Here is a 19,742-nt window from a genome sequence, read left to right on the forward strand (position 1 = left end):
AACACCCCGTCGTTTTTGCGTCGGGGGTTAAAAATATGCAAAAGCGAAATTTTCTCTGCCTTAAAACTTGAACCATCAGTCTCAAGTGTCTCAACTCGTTTTTATGTTTTCAGGCAATGGTGGGGAGACGACATGGTGTTTCAGCCAGGTGAAAGGCACGCTCGAGGATGACGTCACAGAGGCTGACCTCATCTCCTGCGTGGAGTTCAACCACGACGGAGAACTGCTCGCCACTGGCGACAAGGGCGGACGGGTCGTCATATTCCAGGTAAATCTTTTATTTCCTATCGTCTGTCACGTTCTAACTAGTATGTAAGTGCGAAAGTGCGACATGATGTGGCAAGTGACAAAAATAAGACCATAATACGGCCACAGACTTCAATATTATTGATAAACACAACAGAACACAGATTGATTCGAATCCAGGACCTTAGCAGACAAGTCCCTGTCCCTACGCGCTATAGGCCGCAAACGGCGCCAGGAAAATCCGTAAAAGATGGGAGGATGACTTCAAAATTAACCTTTCCAGCCCCGCCGGCCCTACGGAGCCAAACTGATAATTTAAATGACACCTTAAATAATTTTGGAAGGAATCGCTACTATACTTACTGCGTTGAAAGATATATTCTCTTAGTCGGGTTAAAAACTGCGTATAGAAGGATAAGTAGTTTCATCCTATCGCATGGTGATACCAATGTTTAGGGATCATCCCCACACAAGAGACGCATGTCCTGAGGCGCGGAACGGACGTCCGCGCTACGCCGCCTGAATGTAATTTAAAAAACGTCTCAGTACATGTTGTATAGGAAAGACATAAGACGCGCCTCCAGGCGACGCGTCGCGCGACGCGCGCCGCGCCGCCTGGAGCGCGCCAAGAGACGTCTCTTAAATTACATTCAGGCGGCGTGGCGCGGACGACCGTCCCGCGCCTCAGGACATGCGTCTCTTGAGTGGGGACGGTCCCTTACAGTGTTGTGACCTATTAGTTACTGTACGTCGCTATAAATCTGATTATCCTTGTTTGGAATCATATCCCTATCAGGAAATCATAAGAAAATCGAAGCGCAGCCAAATCTTCTCATGCTTGCTCGCATATACTTCAAAGTTTGGACCGATAAGTTGGTTCAGCTGAAATGACTTACTTTATGTCCTTGTTTTATAATCTAGTTTGCTTCTGAACATTTTCCACATACAGTCAACCAATTGGAACCCTGGGCCACTCTACAACCATGTCAAAATGACAAGCGGTAAGAGATTTCTTACAATCTGATTTATAACGTCACTATGACAAAGTTCTACAGTGGCCTAGGGTTCCAATTGGTTGACTGTACTTCGCTTATCTTTCGACTCGATTTTGAACTTGTAAGAAAAATCTAGCTAGAATCTTATCAGCTCTTATCTGAACTGACATCACGCATTCGTCACCTGCTGAGAGTAGGTATTTACCAGATTATCGCTAATGTTATTTACGACAAATCCATGTAATGGTAACAAGCTTTGCTTGATCGATATCTTTTTACGATGTTCACTGGTTGATGGGTAATAAAGACTCGTAATCAAAGAGGTTCGAGTATTATAGAGAGGTACAAGTGACACAGGCTTAAAAATGTTGAACCTCAGTTTTGACAATTTGGCCCATATTCTTAGCTTGATATGTTTTTAAATGTCAAATATTAATATTAACGCCATCTAGCTGCGCGTACCCCAAAGGTGTAATGCCATCTAGGCCACCGTAACTTCTATGCTACTGAGGTACGTTTTTTTCTTAGACTTTATCTGTCTTTACGGAGTTATTATATGTCTTTGCTCGTAATGAACGAGCGAGCATCTCAGATATTTTATGGTCCGTCTACATTAAAAAGAAACTCTTTGTAACTGAAATCAAAAAGGGATCATGGAATGTCTGGTTTTCAGCTAATAAAGAGAGCGTTGGATTCCATGAATTCTAACGCCGTCTACTTAGACTTTGGAATAAATAGACGTGCACGAATCTTTACTCAGTTATTAAGAAATATGTAAGCTCATAGTAACCAGTAATATCGAATCTAAAGAGAATATCCCCCTCGCTTTTATCTATACAGACTTAACATGGACTTATTTGTGATTACTTCCTGACAGCTAAATCTTTATTTATTGACCTGTAAAGCAAATCAAGTATTTCTTTTCCACGAGTCTTAAATTTTGTGACGTTTGACTGACATAGGTTTAAAGTGTCTTTAAGTTTAGTTAGCCTAGTTCATCCAATCTCGCTCGACAAATATTTTGATCTTAATATTCAAATATGTACTTCAAAGTCTGTCTTGTCACTCAATAAGCAAGTAGCGTATATAACTAAGGCTGGATTTAGTGTCACGCGGGCGGGACTAATTTGTATAAAGTTGATATTGTCGTCCGCGCCACTCTAAAACGCAGGGAGCGTTAACGAGTTAACACATAATAGTCCAGTGCGGATCTCTCCGCGCGGTCGGTCCGACACTAAAACCAACCTAATCACCAGATTTTGCACACTTTTCGACTAACATGCCCTAATAAGCTCACCTGTTATCCTTTTCGTCGCAGATCAGTGTTCGTAGCCGACGTCAGCGATTAGCTTAGACAGCGATTCCATCGCCACGTAACGTCAACGATTGTCACTTTGACTAGGCCGGCTGTGACACAGACGACCCAGTAACGCGAATTAGCATTCACCACGCGCGCTATAAACGTTTTATTGGTTCATTCCGATTTTATCTTCGTTTTCAATCCGTTTTTAAGGCGCCGGATTTACTTACACGTTTGATTCTTTTGTTTACATCCATTGTTTTGTTTATAAAGATCAGACATTGCAAGTAGATACTGTAATTTCCTGATAAGATGCCCTCTTAAGTGGGGTCTTGATTTTTATCTTATTGCGTTTCATATCAGTTGCACTTGGTTTCATTGGTTGTTTGCATACCTACGATCGCACGCAATCGCTCCTATTTTACGAAGTAGGTAGACAATCATATAGGGTTCTAGAGTACTCTTTTAACGTTGAGATTGCTTTGATATTATTCCTAATATTTCTCATCATATAATATTCGTTTGTCGACGGGGTGTTTAATGTCTGTCTGTCTGTCTGTCGCTAACGCTTGTGGCACCGTAGCTCCCGAACGGGTGAACCGATTTCGATTTAGTTTTTTTTGTTTGAAAGCTGAGTTAGTCGGGAGTGTTCTTAGCCATGTTTCATGAAAATCGGTCCACTATGTCGCGGTCGGGGGTTTTTTCAAAATTTTAATTTTGTGGTTATATGTTACGCAAATGCTTAATAATTTATTCTTCATGTCTGAGTATTGTGTACTGACATGTTTCTTTTCATCGTCTTCTTTAATATTCTAAATAAAATGTGTGGAATAGAAGCTCGTTTCTATTCTAGATTGTAGCGAATGTCTCCGACAAGGTGACTTTAATGGGTGTCAGTCAACTAAGGTATAACTAAATATTTTCACAAATAAGTGAAAGTCACCTTGATAAAACAATGCGTTTGAAGAATAATAAGTCTTAAATTTACCATTAAAATGTCTCACACTATACTCTCTAATTAATACAGTAAAAAACCTAACCACAAAATTAAAATTTTGAAAAAACACCCGACCGCGACGTAGTGGATCGATTTTCATAAAACATGGCTAAGAACACTCCCGACTAACTCAGCTTTCAGACAAAAAATACTAAATCTAAATGGGTTCATCCGTTCGGGACTTATGATGCCACAGACAGAAACACACACTGACAGACAGACACGTGAAACTTATAACACCCCGTCGTTTTTGCGTCGGGGGTTAATAACCTAACCACAAAATTAAAATTTTGAAAAACCCCCGACCGCGACCTAGTGGACCGATTTTCATGTAACATGGCTTCGACTAACACAGCTTTCAAATAAAAAAAACTAAATCGAAATTGGTTCATCCGTTCGGGAGCTACGATGCCACAGACAGACACACACACAGACAAACAGACAGACAGACAGACAGACAGACAGACAGACAGACAGACGGACAGACAGACAGACACGTCAAACTTATAACACCCCGTCGTTTTTGCGTCGGGGGTTAAAAAATAAACAGATAGAGCATATCGCTTACTAATAAACACTGTTACGTCGCTCCTGATCTAGGTTAAAAGAAAAAAAAAATTTTTTTGAAAAAATCCGACCACGACATAGTAGACCGATTTTCATGAAACATTGCTAAGAACACTCCCGACTTACTCAGCTTTCAGACAAAAAAACGAAATTCAAATCGGTTCAGGAGCTACGATGCCACAGACAGACACACACACAGACAGACAGACAGACACGTCAAACTTATAACACCCCGTCGTTTTTTGCGTCGGGGGTTAAAAAATAACAGAAAAAATAAAATAGTGAAGCGTGCTAATGCGGCAGGACCAGACAGAAATGGCGGAACGACCTAGCCACCGTCGTCATGGAAGTCAAGGCGAGAGGCCTTTGTACAGGTGCAGGACATCATTATATTCATTATACGCTGATGAAAAAAAGAAGGTATTGCCACGAAATTGTTATATCGCTGCTCTGATGTTACGATTCTGATTAAGATAAAAAATTCCCAACAATTTTTAGGGTTAGCTTTTGGAGTAGTCAGAAACTCATTGATATATTTTTGTCACACAAATTAAACTGTTTTCATAGAAAATATTTTAATGTGTAGTTATTATTAAGTAGTAGTTAGCGGGCCGAATCATACTGTTTTACATCAGGGATGGCAGGGGGCGCCACAAGCCTTCGGAAATTGTCATATACTTGGAATTTTCGACCTATGCCACCGTGACCCGATGGCCGAATGGTTTAGGTATCCGTCTGGTAAACGGAGGATACTGGTTCGAATCCACCTCGGGACACTTGGAGGCCTTGATCACTTTTTCTTTATATATGACATTTATTACAATTGATTTATTTTTGTTTCAGAGGGACCCAGCATCAAAACAGTGCGTACCCAAGAAGGGCGAGTACAACGTGTACTCAACATTCCAGTCCCACGAGCCAGAGTTCGACTACCTCAAGTCGCTCGAGATCGAGGAGAAGATCAACAAGATCCGGTGGCTCAAGCGCAAGAACCAGGCTCACTTCCTGCTATCCACTAACGACAAGACTATTAAACTATGGAAGGTGAGGATGCGTAACTTTTATCCTGAGATTTGTAGACATGCGACGTGCCGTTTTCAAAAGGCAGTACTGCATTTTGCATTGCTGACGGATTTCGTTTATATGAAAATCCTGGTCACGGCACCAAATTGTAAATACCCCTACCCTGTTAAAGCTAAATTTCTAAAGCTTACAACATTTCCATTTCAAGATTTCCTGATTTAGATACTATCTGCTTCCACAATGAAGTCTTAGAAATTTCGAAGTAAATGATGGTAAACTAGTTTGATTATTACAGGCCTCAATTATCTTACTGTTTGAAGTGGATTTGTATGAATTGTCCACATAGCTTAGCTTAGCATAGCTTAGCTTTATTTGACGTTCATATGCGCATTGTAATATGCCTACTTGAAAAATAAATATTTCATTTTCATATAATATGAATTTATTTGGTGATATTTCAGGTATCGGAGCGCGACAAGCGCGTAACGGGATACAACACGCGAGAGGAGAGCGGGCGCGCGCGGGACCCGGCGCGCATCACGCAGCTGCGCGTGCCCACGTGGCGGCCCGCCGAGCCCATGGTGGAGGCCTCGTCCCGGTGAGTACCCCGCTCTACTCCAGGTATGGCAGGTGCAACACGCGAGAGGAGAGTGGGGCTCTTAAGACGTAAGATCAAATATAAAACAGTTGATATTTTCTCTGACAGTAACGAAACTTAGTTTACAAATATCACATTAAAAACATTTTTTGCTGCTTGTTTGTATCGTGATTTATCGAGCAATTTTTACACCGTGTCGCTAATTTCAGACGAAACCGTATTGACAATGTTTACGATTGGTCATTTTGACTTAAACAAAGTAAGCTGCGGCCATATCAGACTCTCTGCTCTGCAGTTGTCCTTAATTAATGATTAGAGATAAATTATTATACAAATAAAAACTTTGTTAATACCCTCCACCAAAGAGGATCGAGTCTTATAGAGAGTTACTGTCGAAGTAAAATGTGTAATCACAGTGCCATCTCTTGACACAGGCTTAAAACTATTGAACCTCAGTTTTGACAATTTGGCCCATATTGTTAGCTTTATATGTTTTAAAATGTCAAATATTAATATTAGCGCCATCTAGCTGAGCGTACCCCAAAGGTGTAATGCCATCTAGGCCACCGTACCTTTTTCTGTATAGTAGTGAGGTACGTTTTTTTTCTTAGACTATCTGTCTATACGAAGTTATATATGTCTTTGCCTCCACTCAAATCTCGTCATTTAGAACGAAGCCGGGATATTCCTATCAATTTTATTAACTCTGTTGCGGTTATCAATTTTTATATCTTATTTAATAACAACTCAAGTGCCGATAATGATTCGAATATTTCATTAATATATCAGTGTTATCTACCAAATAACTGCGGCAAACTTGATTTGTTTATAGGCATATTTTGTTATCAAATAAGAATTAAGTCATCTATGTGACGTCAAGGTTTTTATTGCGTTGGTGTCATGTAATCATACACCGTCGGACGTAATATGTAAACGTGTGCATCTTGTGTCGTTTATAGGCATCATAATTAAAGCATATTTGATGATATGCAGAGTTGATTCAAAATATAATCTAAAATAGGCTACTTGCCTCCTAATCAAATCAGCTTCTTTTTAAGAACTGTCAAAACGAATTTGAACGACTTGCTAATATGGAATTTATATGAAATCGAATTGAGTGACGTCACGGTCAACTCAGTTACTTATATTTCTACCTGACTTTTAAATAGAAATTGGATTTAAAAATAAGTTCTGTCCATGTTTTTCTTATAATTATCGCTTTATTTCATGTATGGTATAAAATATTTCAACTACAGTCAAGTTCCTTATATAATAGTTACGGAATAGGTGTACTTTTTAACGTGAGATTTATACAATAATAATTCTTGGTTTTTATCTAAAAATTACTTTCGTCATGTTTCTATTTTTTTGCGATATTGAACATGTTTTTGCGAAATCAAGGGGAGAGGCCTTTGCCCAGCAGTGGGACACTATAACGGGCTATTTAAAAAAAACCGGCCAAGAGCGTGTCGGGCCACGCTCAGTGTAGGGTTCCGTAGTTTTTCGTATTTTTCTCAAAAACTACTGAACCTATCAAGTTCAAAACAATTTTCCTAGAGAGTCTTTATAAAGTTCTACTTTTGTGATTTTTTTCATATTTTTTAAACATATGGTTCAAAAGTTAGAGGGGGGGGGGGGGGACGCACTTTTTTTTTCCTTTAGGAGTGATTATTTCCAAAAATATTGATATTATCAAAAAACGATCTTAGTAAACCCTTATTCATTTTTAAATACTTATCCAACAATATATCACACGTTGGGGTTGGAATGAAAAAAAATATCAGCCCCCACTTTACATGTATGGGGGGTATCCTAATAAAACATTTTTTTCCATTTTTTATTTTTGCACTTTGTTGGCGTGATTGATATACAATAATATACATATTGGTACCAAATTTTAGCTTTCTAGTGTTTACGGTTACTGAGATTATCCGCGGACGGACGGACGGACAGACAGACATGGCGAAACTATAAGGGTTCCTAGTTGATTACGGAACCCTAAAAAATGAGCATTAGCTCTATGGATCGCATTTCTCGATGAAACAGTTTGGTATGCAGGTCAATTCAATATCAATTTTAGGATTTTTAAATGTCATGCGGGTTCGTTTTTAACCCCCGACGCAAAAACAACGGGGTGTTATAAGTTTGACGTGTCTGTCTGTTTCCGAGTGTGTCTGTCTGTGGCATCGTAGCTCCTGAACGGATAATCCGATTTAGTTTTTTTTTTTGTTTGAAAGCTGAATTGGTCGGAAGTGTTTTTGCCATGTTTTATGAAAATCTGTCCACTATGTCTGGGGTTTTTCCAAATTTTAATTTTGTGGTTAGGTTATGTCTAAAGCTCACATCACAGGGCCGTTACTTTTACTAATATCTTTTTTGCGCGTTCCAGGCGGATATTTGCGAACGCGCACACCTACCACATAAACTCGATCTCGCTCAACTCTGACCAAGAGACCTACCTGTCCGCGGACGACCTGCGCATCAACCTGTGGCACCTCGAGATCACGGACCAGAGCTTCAACATTGTGGACATCAAGCCTGCCAACATGGAGGAGCTCACAGAGGTAACCACATGAACTCGATCTCACTCTACTCTAACCTGGATACCTACCTGTCCACGGACGACCTGTGGCACCTCAAATCACGGACCAGAGCTTCAACATTGTGGACATCAAGCCTGCCAACATGGAGGAGCTCACAGAGGTAACATATAAATAGTAATACAGCGTCAGTGGTGTCACCACATAGATTATAGGCATGTCGGCCATTATGGGCCATCCACATATTACGTCACACAAAATTTCAAATTTTGGGACGCCGTAATATATTACACCTTATCAGTCACGCTGTGACGTATTGTCTTGTGTTGCCGCCATAGTTAACCATGAAATAAAACTATGGAAACGGATTATATCGCGTTTAATTAACCCCGATCCCCGATTATCACGTATAATTAATTTACAATACATCCGGATGTATTGTAAATTAATTATACGTGATATAATCCGTTTCCATAGTTTTATTACTGACACATTAAATTTGTTAGTTTGAATATTTAAATAAATATGTATCACGTAGGTATTTGTAGAATTTATACTTAGTTGCATTATAATTTGTATCTTTTGTCTTTCAGGTGATCACCGCGGCAGAGTTCCATCCGACTGAATGCAATCTCTTTGTATATTCTAGTAGTAAGGGTAAGTAGTTTTTAAATAAGTATTTTATAGATTTTCTGAATATAAGATTTGACATAATGAAAAATATTTATAACAGCTTACAAATACAGTACACTGTGTCTATCTACTTTTAGAGCCCATTCTTTGAATATTATCTGTCAACAGTAACTTACACTAAATTTGGTTTACATACTGGTCAACTCCTTTGCAAGAAATGATGCGATGAAGAAATTATATTTAGGTAGGTCGCATAAATAAAAGTGTAAGGCGAACGCGAGTCCTCATTTCGAGGCGAACTACTTGTTTAGTAATAAAACTTGTATCACAGATTAAATAATAGTACAAGTACAGAAGGCTGCCGCCATCCTAAATTCTTACCTATAATAACAAACGGACCGTACGCGAGCAGCCGACATTGAATTTTATTGCGCCGCGCGAACTCGCGGTCCCCGACATGTACTTGTAGCGCGGCGATAGAATCGCGGAGTGAGGCGCCCCTGCTTGTATATAAAATGGATGTTATTGTGTAGGTACAATAAGGCTGTGCGACATGCGAGCCGCGGCGCTGTGCGACCGCCACGCCAAGCTGTTCGAGGAGCCGGAGGACCCACACGCGCGTTCCTTCTTCTCCGAGATCATCTCCTCCATCTCCGATGTCAAGCTCAGCAACTCGGGACGGTGAGTACCAACAAATATACAACTTGAGACAAGATGTAACAGCGTCTACACTATCATGTGACGAAGCATCGAATGGGACGGGAGACTAAATTGATTTTTATGCCATTCCTTAATCCACCAACGAAGCGGCAGCTGACACGAGGATTCATTCATTATACCTTGCCCTTAATCACTATGTTTTCGTGTGGGTGGGGACTGGTCTTGGAAACCTGTTCATGGCTCGCAGTCTAAATAGACAGTAACCCCGAGACCTAGAAGGCAAGTGTAGTGCTACGTAAAATAATGAGAAAACAGAACTTTACGTAAATTGTGTAAAATAATCAAGACAAGCAAAATCCTGGTCACGCGCACCAAATTGTAACATTCCTCCACGTCTTTAAACACTTTTAAACCTTATGTTATTTATTTGTTTCAGATATATGATGTCAAGAGATTATTTAGGTTTAAAAGTATGGGATTTAAGAATGGAAACTAAACCAGTAGAGACATATCCAGTAAGTACTATTTGACGTTATTTTTAATATGATAAGTTTCTTTTTCCGTGATATTAATTGATTTTGTTTCGAATTTTTCAGTTAATTTGTAGTTCAGGCTATAACATTTTTTTAAATAATTGTTTTTTTTTTTTAATTTCAGGTGCACGAGTACCTACGGTCAAAGTTGTGCTCGTTGTATGAGAATGATTGCATCTTTGACAAGTTCGAGTGCTGCTGGAGTGGGGATGACCAGCGGCTCATGACTGGCTCATACAACGGCTTCTTCAGGTGAGTTTTGTATTTACTAATAAAATTAGTGGTTTTGTGGAAATTTGTACATTACGTAGGGTTGAAAGTGACCACATTGGTCACTTTGTTAGTTTATTGAAATTAATTTAAGCGTAGACTGAAATACGTCGAGAATAACATGAAATATATATATGGTTTAGTTGTAGGTATAATTTGCTTTTTATTTTGATCGTGAGGCATAAATTGGACGTACCGGCGAGTTTGTCATTTGTCAGTTTGTATTTTCTATTTTGAATTTTATCGATAAGACAATAATTGTCGTATTAGCTCGATTTAGCATCGTTTTGGAGCGTAATAAGTTATTTTTTCCCGTTTACATGTCTCATGCAACTTAAATGTCAGTTTTATGTTTCTAGGTATGAAAGGAAAAAACGTAATATATTTCAGCGTTTTGTTTAATAAACGTGTTAATCGTGATCGTTACGGATCGATTTTTCGTCGTCTTAGATGGTAATAATATTGAATTCGAGGGTCGTTTCCGACTTTAACAGTGTGCGTGTCGTTTGTGTCGCAGGGTGTTCGAGCGCGCGTGCGCAGGCGGGCGGCGCGGCGAGCTGACGCTGGAGGCGGCGCGCGACGCCGCCGCGCGCCCGCGCCAGCCGCTGCGCCCGCGCAAGGTCGCCACCACCGCCAAGAGGAAGAAGGTAACGCGCTCCGGCCTATTGCCTACACACGCACGGAGCTGATCCGCTCTAAACCAACGGATCGGGCAGATCCGGCGGCTGCCATGTGCCCGCCGGAGCCGGAGCCGCACCTTAGTTAATAGGAAGGATATCTCCGCCTCGAACTTGTCCGAGCCGAGCCCGGCGGACCGATCCGTACGTGTATGGGCTAATCGCGGATCAGATCCGAAGCTCGCCCGGCGGCCAAATCTGTACGTATATGGCTAACTATACACGAGCATCGATGCACCGAGACAACTTACGGTCGCAACCGACTTAGCTGAAGTGACAATCGGTGACACTACGTGGCGATGGAAACGCAACCGGTTCTATTGCGCCAATATAAAAGAAATAATAATGCGGAGCGTCAACAGTGTTTTCTAAATCGTTTTTTCCACCAGGCGGCAATACTGAGACGCGGATCTTTCTGACAGCGAAGTTCAAAATCCACCAATCAAATAAATGTTAATATAACGTAATAGGTGGGTTTTCAAGTTTGCTGTCAGAAAAACCAGACGCCTGACAAAAAATGATTCAATATATCCTTGTCACTCCGGCTAAATCGACTGTACCTATCAACTAATTTACACTTACATTAATTTATAATATTAATTTAAACACTGGATGCACAAACCTCTCAAACACCCTTATTTTACAGGACGAAATCAGCGTAGACTGCCTGGACTTCAACAAAAAGATCCTCCACACGGCGTGGCACCCGCACGAAAGCATCATCGCCGTCGCCGCCACCAACAACCTCTTCATCTTCCAGGACAAGTTCTAGCCTCCGCCGAGCCTGTCTGTCACCCACTGAGGACCTACACCAGCAGTCTTTAAAGATTTTGAGCTTTAAAGCGATTTAGAGGAAGATTCAGTGCTTTGGAGCCTTAAAAAGCTTCCCTGACACTTCCAGAATAAGTTTTAGCCTTCGCCGGGGCTGTGTCTGTCCACCCACTGAGTCCCTATAGCTCAGAGTCGAGGTACAACAGTCTTTAAATAGACAGAGTTCAAAATGAAGAAGCTTCAGTGCTTTGCAGCCATAAAAGGCCTTGAGCTTCATCACACAGATTTAGAGTTGAGCCTTTAAAGCCTCCCTGACTTCCTGATACATCTAATGATCTTACCACAAGGATATACGGCTCAAAATTCAGATACAACTACTGGTCTTTAAATGGACAGATAAGCCCAAGATTTTGAGGTTTAAATTGAAAGTTTAGAGGAAGATTCAGTGCATTGGAGCATTAAAAAGCTTCCCGAATTACAAGTTCGAGTTACAACCAACAGTCTTTCCTTAGCCAGATAATCCCAAAGTTTATAAGAAGATAAAGCGTTAAAAGTTAAAACCTCACATAATACAGCTAAAAATCCAGGTGCAGCTGTTCGATCAAGTCTTTAAAGCAAATTTTGAGCTATTTGGCTAAAGTTTAGAGTTGAGAGTAAAGAAGATACAGTGCCCTAGAGCTTTGAAACTTCCTCATTACTCCCAAGCACATCTGAGGACTTCACCGCAAGGAGGCCGGCCCAAAACCGAGATACAGCTACCAGTTTTAATGGCCAAATAAGCCCAAAGTTATGGGCATTATCACAAAAATTTAGAGTTAAAAATAAGAAAAATGCAGCCTTGAGAATGAATTCTTGGTACAGGCTTTGGTTTGGTTGCGCCTTATCACAAATAGGATTTAAGTAAACCAGATAGCACTCAATTGCTCTACATTTTTCAATGGACTCATTATTGAGTAAATAAAGGTCACAGCTGGTAACTAGAGCTACCAAAAGTAACTGAGTGGGTAGAGGAACATCATATGGATTGAGATGCCTCGGACGCAATCCCTCATATTGTGTCTCGATTGTTATGAGTGTATGGAATCCTGTCAAATAATGGATTACCATTTTTAATTTATCAGAATGTCTGAAAACATAAGTGAAAGCTGGACTACGTTCATAAACTAATGGGTAGCGGATACATTTTAATGAACTTATCGATGCATCCTATTGAGTACAATAAGCTTCTTATAGCTTGCTAAAAGTGTTACAACATATTTGGCCATTTTAGCCGTCACTATTTGATGCTGTACTCGCATCCAAACACTGTCTGCTCTTGATAAAATGTATGAGATACTTGTCACTACCATTCGCCTACGTTGAATTGTTATACCTAGCAATTACGGTTGGGGAAACTAAAATTGTTAAGGCCTGATCTTCCTCTGTGTAACTCTAGACGAGAACTTAATACGATTTCAATAAGGCAGGTCCTGTTGGTAACTTACGATAGAAATCGCAGTGGTAGCTATCAATTCTTCATCTTACATTGCTAGTTGTAACGACCTCTGTCTTGCAGTAAAATTGCGAGACGAATCTTTACTAAAAATATATTATTTGTCCTCGGATTTAGGAAAGCTGAAGCCCCTTTTAAAATGGTAGCAATTCTTGCCTAGTGTTGTGATCAGTATACTAAAATAATATTAAAACATTCTTTACAAAAAATCATTAAAAAAACTGAATATGAATAGCGAAAGTGTAGACATGATTGCCACCTTTCAAACTAGTCACCGTTATAAGCATCTGCTACAACAAAGTTGCGTTTTGACAGCTACCACTGCAGTATTGTTAAAAAATAACTTAGTACATTGTATAGTCGACACATTCGTTTTACTTAGCCTCCACTCTCATTTGACTCATTGCTTATTGGCGATCTTTAAGTTATAATGTTAATACGAGTTTATTTTTGTCCAAATGTAAAAATCTTGTCTTGTTCTGCGGCTTTGCCGCCAGAGCCAAATGGCGTTGCTGAAAGACTAAATCGGACATTAACAGAATGTCAACTATACAATGTCCTAGTACCTAGTTAGGCTGTAAGACCGTTAGTTAAACTCTGATATAATTTATACGCTTGTAATAACTTAAGGTTCTAAGCGATTAATTAAGTATTTATTGTTTAATGACACCATAAGGTGAACTACCTTAACCGAGTAAAATGAGATTAGTTAGGATTATCAAATAACTGCTTGCTGGCTTGAAATGTATGGAGACTTTCACTTGACCAAGATTCGCACAGCAAAAGTCACTAAAATTTGGACTTGACATACAATAATGTTAACAATGGACCACAATAATGGAGCTATCGATCAAAATACTGAAAATAAGCAAGTCTAAAATGTCAATACTATACTCACAGATTGATCTCTAAAACTGTGTACCTACATTTCAAGCGGCTAAAAGTAAATTTGATCCGTTGTAGCAGTGCATATCTGCATCTAGATCACATTATGCCTTAAAATAATAATAATTGTACAAGCAATCGCCTCGTCTCCAATACAATTTAGTTGCAAATGTGTTTTGGCATTGCTATGTCGAAATAAACTTAAAGAGACGGACGAATTTCTTCAATATGTCAAAAATCCACAATTATGGCTTCCATTTTGAAATATCACAGTTTAAATTTCTGGTGTTGCCAATTTCTAGTGTTATCAGGCAAAATGGTACCACATAGAAATTTAATACAAAATAGACTGTATTGATAATGTGGTACCAATAGTTTTGCTTGTGAATGTCACTATTCACTAAACCATAATGAATTGTTATTACAGATCTTTAAATGTAACATGTTAGCTTTGAAACTCAATGAACTTGCTACAGAAATACAAACATGAAACTTTGCAAAAGCGGTACCTCCATATCTATAATTTCATTTCAAAATTTGTAAGAGAGACGTGTGTTAGACATTAAACGTAACACTACAATTATAGATGTCCTATTATGTTTATGTCGGTACTTTACAAACATAATACTTTTCATAATTGACTAGCGGCAAAATTTTGTTAGTGATATTACCTACATATACGTAACACTTATTGCCCTCTTTCTTTAGGCTCGTGCCTTAGTGTGCGTACAGTTTTTTGTTAATGGTTTTTTTTATTTATTATTGTACTTTTTAAAAACATTTGTGATCGTTTTTTACTAATGAAATCGCTTAGGCATAGTTGGCGTGTCGAGACCGCGAGATGTGATAGCGTTATTCATATCTTAAGAATTCGTAAGTTGTCATAAACGCAACTTTTAATTTTGTAATGAGAAAGCTATTAAATGTCTTTCAATACAAGTGTCCAAGTATGCCGGTGCCCAGTAATGGGTCCTATGTTTTTGCAAAATGGAATTTCCCCGAAATGTTTCCTTAGGGTAAAAGATACCACTTTGTCGGTTGTGAAAAATTATTGACGGTTGACTGTGTGGTACTCCCCTGAATAAATATGCAAGGGAAAGCTTAAAATATTTTCTAGAATGTAAATATAGCGAACGAATGGAGGCCTGAATAATATAAATATAGTATATTTTGTCACAATGTATGTTAATGTACAGAGTTATATATATTTGTACTTAAATTGTGTAAAGCTTCTGTGAAATTATGTTTGAAAAGTATTTCTGATGATTTTGATTTTTGTAAAATATTTTCTAGCGCCTCTGAGGCCCGTGATCCATGTTTAGACTTCTGTACAAAGCGTTTGCTTAGTCCTATCTCAATTTCAGGCACTTCCATAGATTGGGATCGTTATAAAAATCTCCATAACGTTTTTTTTATGTTGATCGATTGTATAGGATGTGTTAAGTTTTAGTTTTTTTTTTCTAATGTAAGGGGCGCAGTCAATTCCTAAAAAACTAGTTTTAATCTCACAACGCTGTTTGCTACATAGCCGTGGCTCGATAGATGTAAGTTAAAAAAAAATATTTGTGATAATTCAAAAAAAGCTAACCGCAGCTATGTTTAGACATCGCTCGACAGTACAGGAATTGGCTCGATCCCGAAATATCAATGTAATATACTGTGAGTTTGTAGCGTACAAGCAAAGACATGTATAGTTGTGCGAGTGTGCGAGCGAGAGGCGACGAGTGACTGAGATAGTTTAAGTCTAGTTAATAGTTAGGCAAAAACTGTGAGAGCGCAGACAGAAATCAGTTTTTTTTTGCATCGAGGGATCAACGGAGGGCTTATAAAATGTGATAAAATCGCAGTTGAGCGGTGTTAGGTAGGAGACCTCGAGTGCGGGCGAACAACGAATTGGAAGCCAATGGGCGCGCCTCGCCTGCCCGACCAGTGTTTGTGACACTCACCAACATTGGTACCTCTTTGAACGCTGCAGAAATACCTGCGACTTGAAAATATCAGACATATTGGTACCAAATGCAAACGTTAATGAAATATAATCAAAAATAATCAAATTTGTACTGAGTTATCATGTTTGCTGTAACCAAATTATATGTTGAAAAGCATTCCAAAATTGCTGCGTATTTTTGTAACGGTCAAAGGTCACAAACATTAGGTCTAAGCAGAGCTAAACTTTCAAATTGAACCAGTGAACTGGCAATATGTACACGTTTTTGTGAATTTTATATGCTTGTCACTTTATTATACACAGTTATCCGTCTATGTGCTCAAGAGCTTTACAATGCAATAATGTTAATGTAGAAAAAGTACGTCTATTGATGATACTATGAACTGTTTGTAGGTAGTACTTCGTTAGGACGGGTCTTAGGTGTCAGTGACACTGCCAAAGCGAGCTAAGCGTGCAATCTACGCGAGCGTGCAGTCTATAGCCATTTTCAAAAATAGGTTCCTTAGCGTGAGTGTCGCTGTCAGTTTTGTAACAATAGTTAAGCATGGAATTTTAATAAAAAGATAGTTTTGGTGTTAATTACATAAACTGTAAGCTATATTCTAAAATCTGAACGTGAAAAAAACTGATTTTTATTCCGATTTTGTGCTTAATTGTTACAAAACTGACAGCTATTGACGCTAATTGCGAGTCCCAATTTCTGAAAATGCCTCTATGCGACCAATCGTGCGCGTGACGAACTCATCAACCAATCGCGTTGTATCATTCCACCAAGACATCAAACGAGAACTTTTCTTTACTTATGAAATCTTTGGTTTTTATTGTCAATAGACGTACTGATAGTGAAGGACTGTCAGTAATGTGCCATGAGCGGGGCGCGGCGAACCCATGAAGTGTTGTTGTTGAATCCAAAATATTTCCTATAATATAAATTTTTATATCTGAATTTTGTGTTTTATTTGATTGGATTACTATAACTTACCTAAAGTAAATGAAATATTAGGTTTACAAAATTAAAAAATAGGTAGTATGCCTTTAATAAACTACCTACAAATTATAACCGCTTCGCCTGTGCCATTGTCGCTTACCATATCAGGCCCGTAGCCGAATGGCATTTCTGCGGCTCTGTCGCGCCAATACGCAAGAGCGATAGAGATAGATTGCATTTTGCCGCGCATTCGGCTACGGAGCCTGTATTGTAATATCTTTTTCCCCTCACTAACTCGGAAACACGTGTTTTGTCCTTTAATACCAGCGGGTAAAAACGCATTTTATCCACTAGTGGGTAAAGTAATTTGACTTTGAATAAAGTCAAATTAACTGCTTTAAAATTGATAAAAGTAGGTGAATCTAGTAATAAAGATGATTTACCACCTGTGGAACTACTGGTAGCAGTGATAAACGCACTTTTTGCGTTGTAGTTTCCTCGCTATAGTGAGGGGAAAAGTTTTGTGTTACACTCGGGTGCAAATGTATTTTACTTCTCGTGTGTTAAAAAACTCGCAAGTTCAGGATTCTATTCTCGAATCACTCGCTTCGCTCGTGGTTCAACTATAGAATCCTTTCACTTGCTCGTTTTTCCATTCCACACTCGGCGTTAAAATACAACTTTGCCCCCTTGTATAACAAATAACTATTGCTTGAGGACAAAGGCACTTGACCCGTCGTCTGTTTCTGTCAAAAAAATGTAATATAAATTTTTAATTAACTTTGGCATACATTTTTAAGTCCAACGCCATATGTTAGGATCCTTATCAAACACAGACAAAGGTTAAGTTTTCCATATTGTTATTATACAACATGGTAGTCGCCGTAGCCTATGGTCGCTTACAACTCCAATGCGTTACTTGCGCGTTGCTGACCCTATAGAAGTGGTGTATCTTAGTTATTTCATCTCATTTACGTTTATTTCAAGTTACCTTTTTTTGTCGCACGTATGAGGAGTGTCTTTTCAAAAGAACTTATTTCTATAAGTGCTCAAGAGCTACACGAGCTTATTCCACCGTCCCCATTCTACCATCGGACTCTTAATGCGTTTTCACATTATCCGATCCGATATCGGATGTCGGAAGGATTTTAATAGAAAAAATCCAAGATGGCGCCTGTAATGTATGGGATATCGGTCCTACACCCGATATCGGATCGGATAATGTGAAAACGCACAGACGCACGGCCGGTCTCCATCCTTACTTGGTGGATATTCCACGAATCCGCACGAAGCGCTTTGCTTCTTTTGTTATGCGCACTGCCAAGGAGTGGAATTCCTTGCCGGCGGCTATATTTCCGAGCTCATATAACCCGGCAACCTTCAAATCAAGAGTGAACAGGCATCTTCTGGGCGAGCTCACTCCATCGTAGGCCACGTCTTTGCCTTTGGCTAGTCTGTGGTCAGGAGTAAGCCCATATATAATATAAAAAAAAGTCAACAAGGTTTATTTCTCTAGGAAGACAGAGATAAAAATAACCTCTGTTATTATTTATTTATTTATATTTATATAATTATAAATTCTTCACAGAGAGAAACAACGAATAATAATAACTCAATTTTTTCATTGTTAATAAAAATGTACGCAAGTAGAGTTCGCATCACATTCGTTAAGTTTAAGGTTTAAACAGCTGTTGTTGACAGGTCTTTGTTTTTTTTATTCATAGTACAGATAGCAGGAATGTTACTATAAAAATAGTTCATCACTGTTCATGTGTTTAAGTCCGACCAAGCAGACAACGACTTTGGTCCCACCAAGGACGTATACCTACATATACCGAGACTGACAGTTTATACAAAATTGTGTACCCTTGAAATGAATGGGCCGTTTAGGCTTAAAACTAGATGGCGCTGTTTCGCAGCCTGAAAGTGGCCAAAATCATATTTTCCCCGAATATTTTTGCATGTTTTTATTTTTTATAGGAACATGCTTCTTTATTTTAATATCATGATATCACGTCAATACACATTTTGAAAAATAATTTGTAGGCATCATCAGTGTAGATGATAGTATTGTGTGTGTGTGGATTGAGTGAGCACCTTCCGAAAATAAAAAAAAATATGCTGATCATTTAGTAAAAGTTCTAAAACAATTGTAAAACGAATCTCTGAATTTGTAAAAAGATAAATCAAAAGATACAGCCATTAACATGATTGGATTACTATAACTTACCTAAAGTAAATGAAATATTAGGTTTACAAAATTAAAAAATAGGTAGTATGCCTTTAATAAACTACCTACAAATTATAACCGCTTCGCCTGTGCCATTGTCGCTTACCATATCAGGCCCGTAGCCGAATGGCATTTCTGCGGCTCTGTCGCGCCAATACGCAAGAGCGATAGAGATAGATTGCATTTTGCCGCGCATTCGGCTACGGAGCCTGTATTGTAATATCTTTTTCCCCTCACTAACTCGGAAACACGTGTTTTGTCCTTTAATACCAGCGGGTAAAACGCATTTTATCCACTAGTGGGTAAAGTAATTTGACTTTGAATAAAGTCAAATTAACTGCTTTAAAATTGATAAAAGTAGGTGAATCTAGTAATAAAGATGATTTACCACCTGTGGAACTACTGGTAGCAGTGATAAACGCACTTTTTGCGTTGTAGTTTCCTCGCTA

At 38.9% G+C, this 19,742-nt stretch overlaps 1 protein-coding gene across 3 annotated transcripts in view; it reads left to right on the forward strand.

Moving 5' to 3' along the window:
• LOC125238260 (protein phosphatase PP2A 55 kDa regulatory subunit) overlaps positions 1-17,081 on the forward strand; it is an 80,620-nt gene extending 63,539 nt beyond the window's left edge. For all 3 annotated transcript variants that reach the window (XM_048145536.1, XM_048145538.1, XM_048145537.1), the window contains 10 exons: positions 114-268; positions 4,949-5,149; positions 5,590-5,726; positions 8,116-8,290; positions 8,860-8,923; positions 9,433-9,580; positions 9,996-10,074; positions 10,217-10,344; positions 10,880-11,009; positions 11,686-17,081. In XM_048145536.1, the coding sequence (XP_048001493.1) occupies positions 114-268; positions 4,949-5,149; positions 5,590-5,726; positions 8,116-8,290; positions 8,860-8,923; positions 9,433-9,580; positions 9,996-10,074; positions 10,217-10,344; positions 10,880-11,009; positions 11,686-11,811 (1,343 nt within the window). In that variant the 3' untranslated portion in view covers positions 11,812-17,081. The remainder of the gene's footprint in view (positions 1-113; positions 269-4,948; positions 5,150-5,589; positions 5,727-8,115; positions 8,291-8,859; positions 8,924-9,432; positions 9,581-9,995; positions 10,075-10,216; positions 10,345-10,879; positions 11,010-11,685) is intronic.
• Positions 17,082-19,742: the final 2,661 nt, after the last annotated feature.

The sequence above is a fragment of the Leguminivora glycinivorella genome, chromosome 23 (assembly GCF_023078275.1).
Source record: "Leguminivora glycinivorella isolate SPB_JAAS2020 chromosome 23, LegGlyc_1.1, whole genome shotgun sequence".
Lineage (NCBI taxonomy): Eukaryota > Metazoa > Arthropoda > Insecta > Lepidoptera > Tortricidae > Leguminivora > Leguminivora glycinivorella.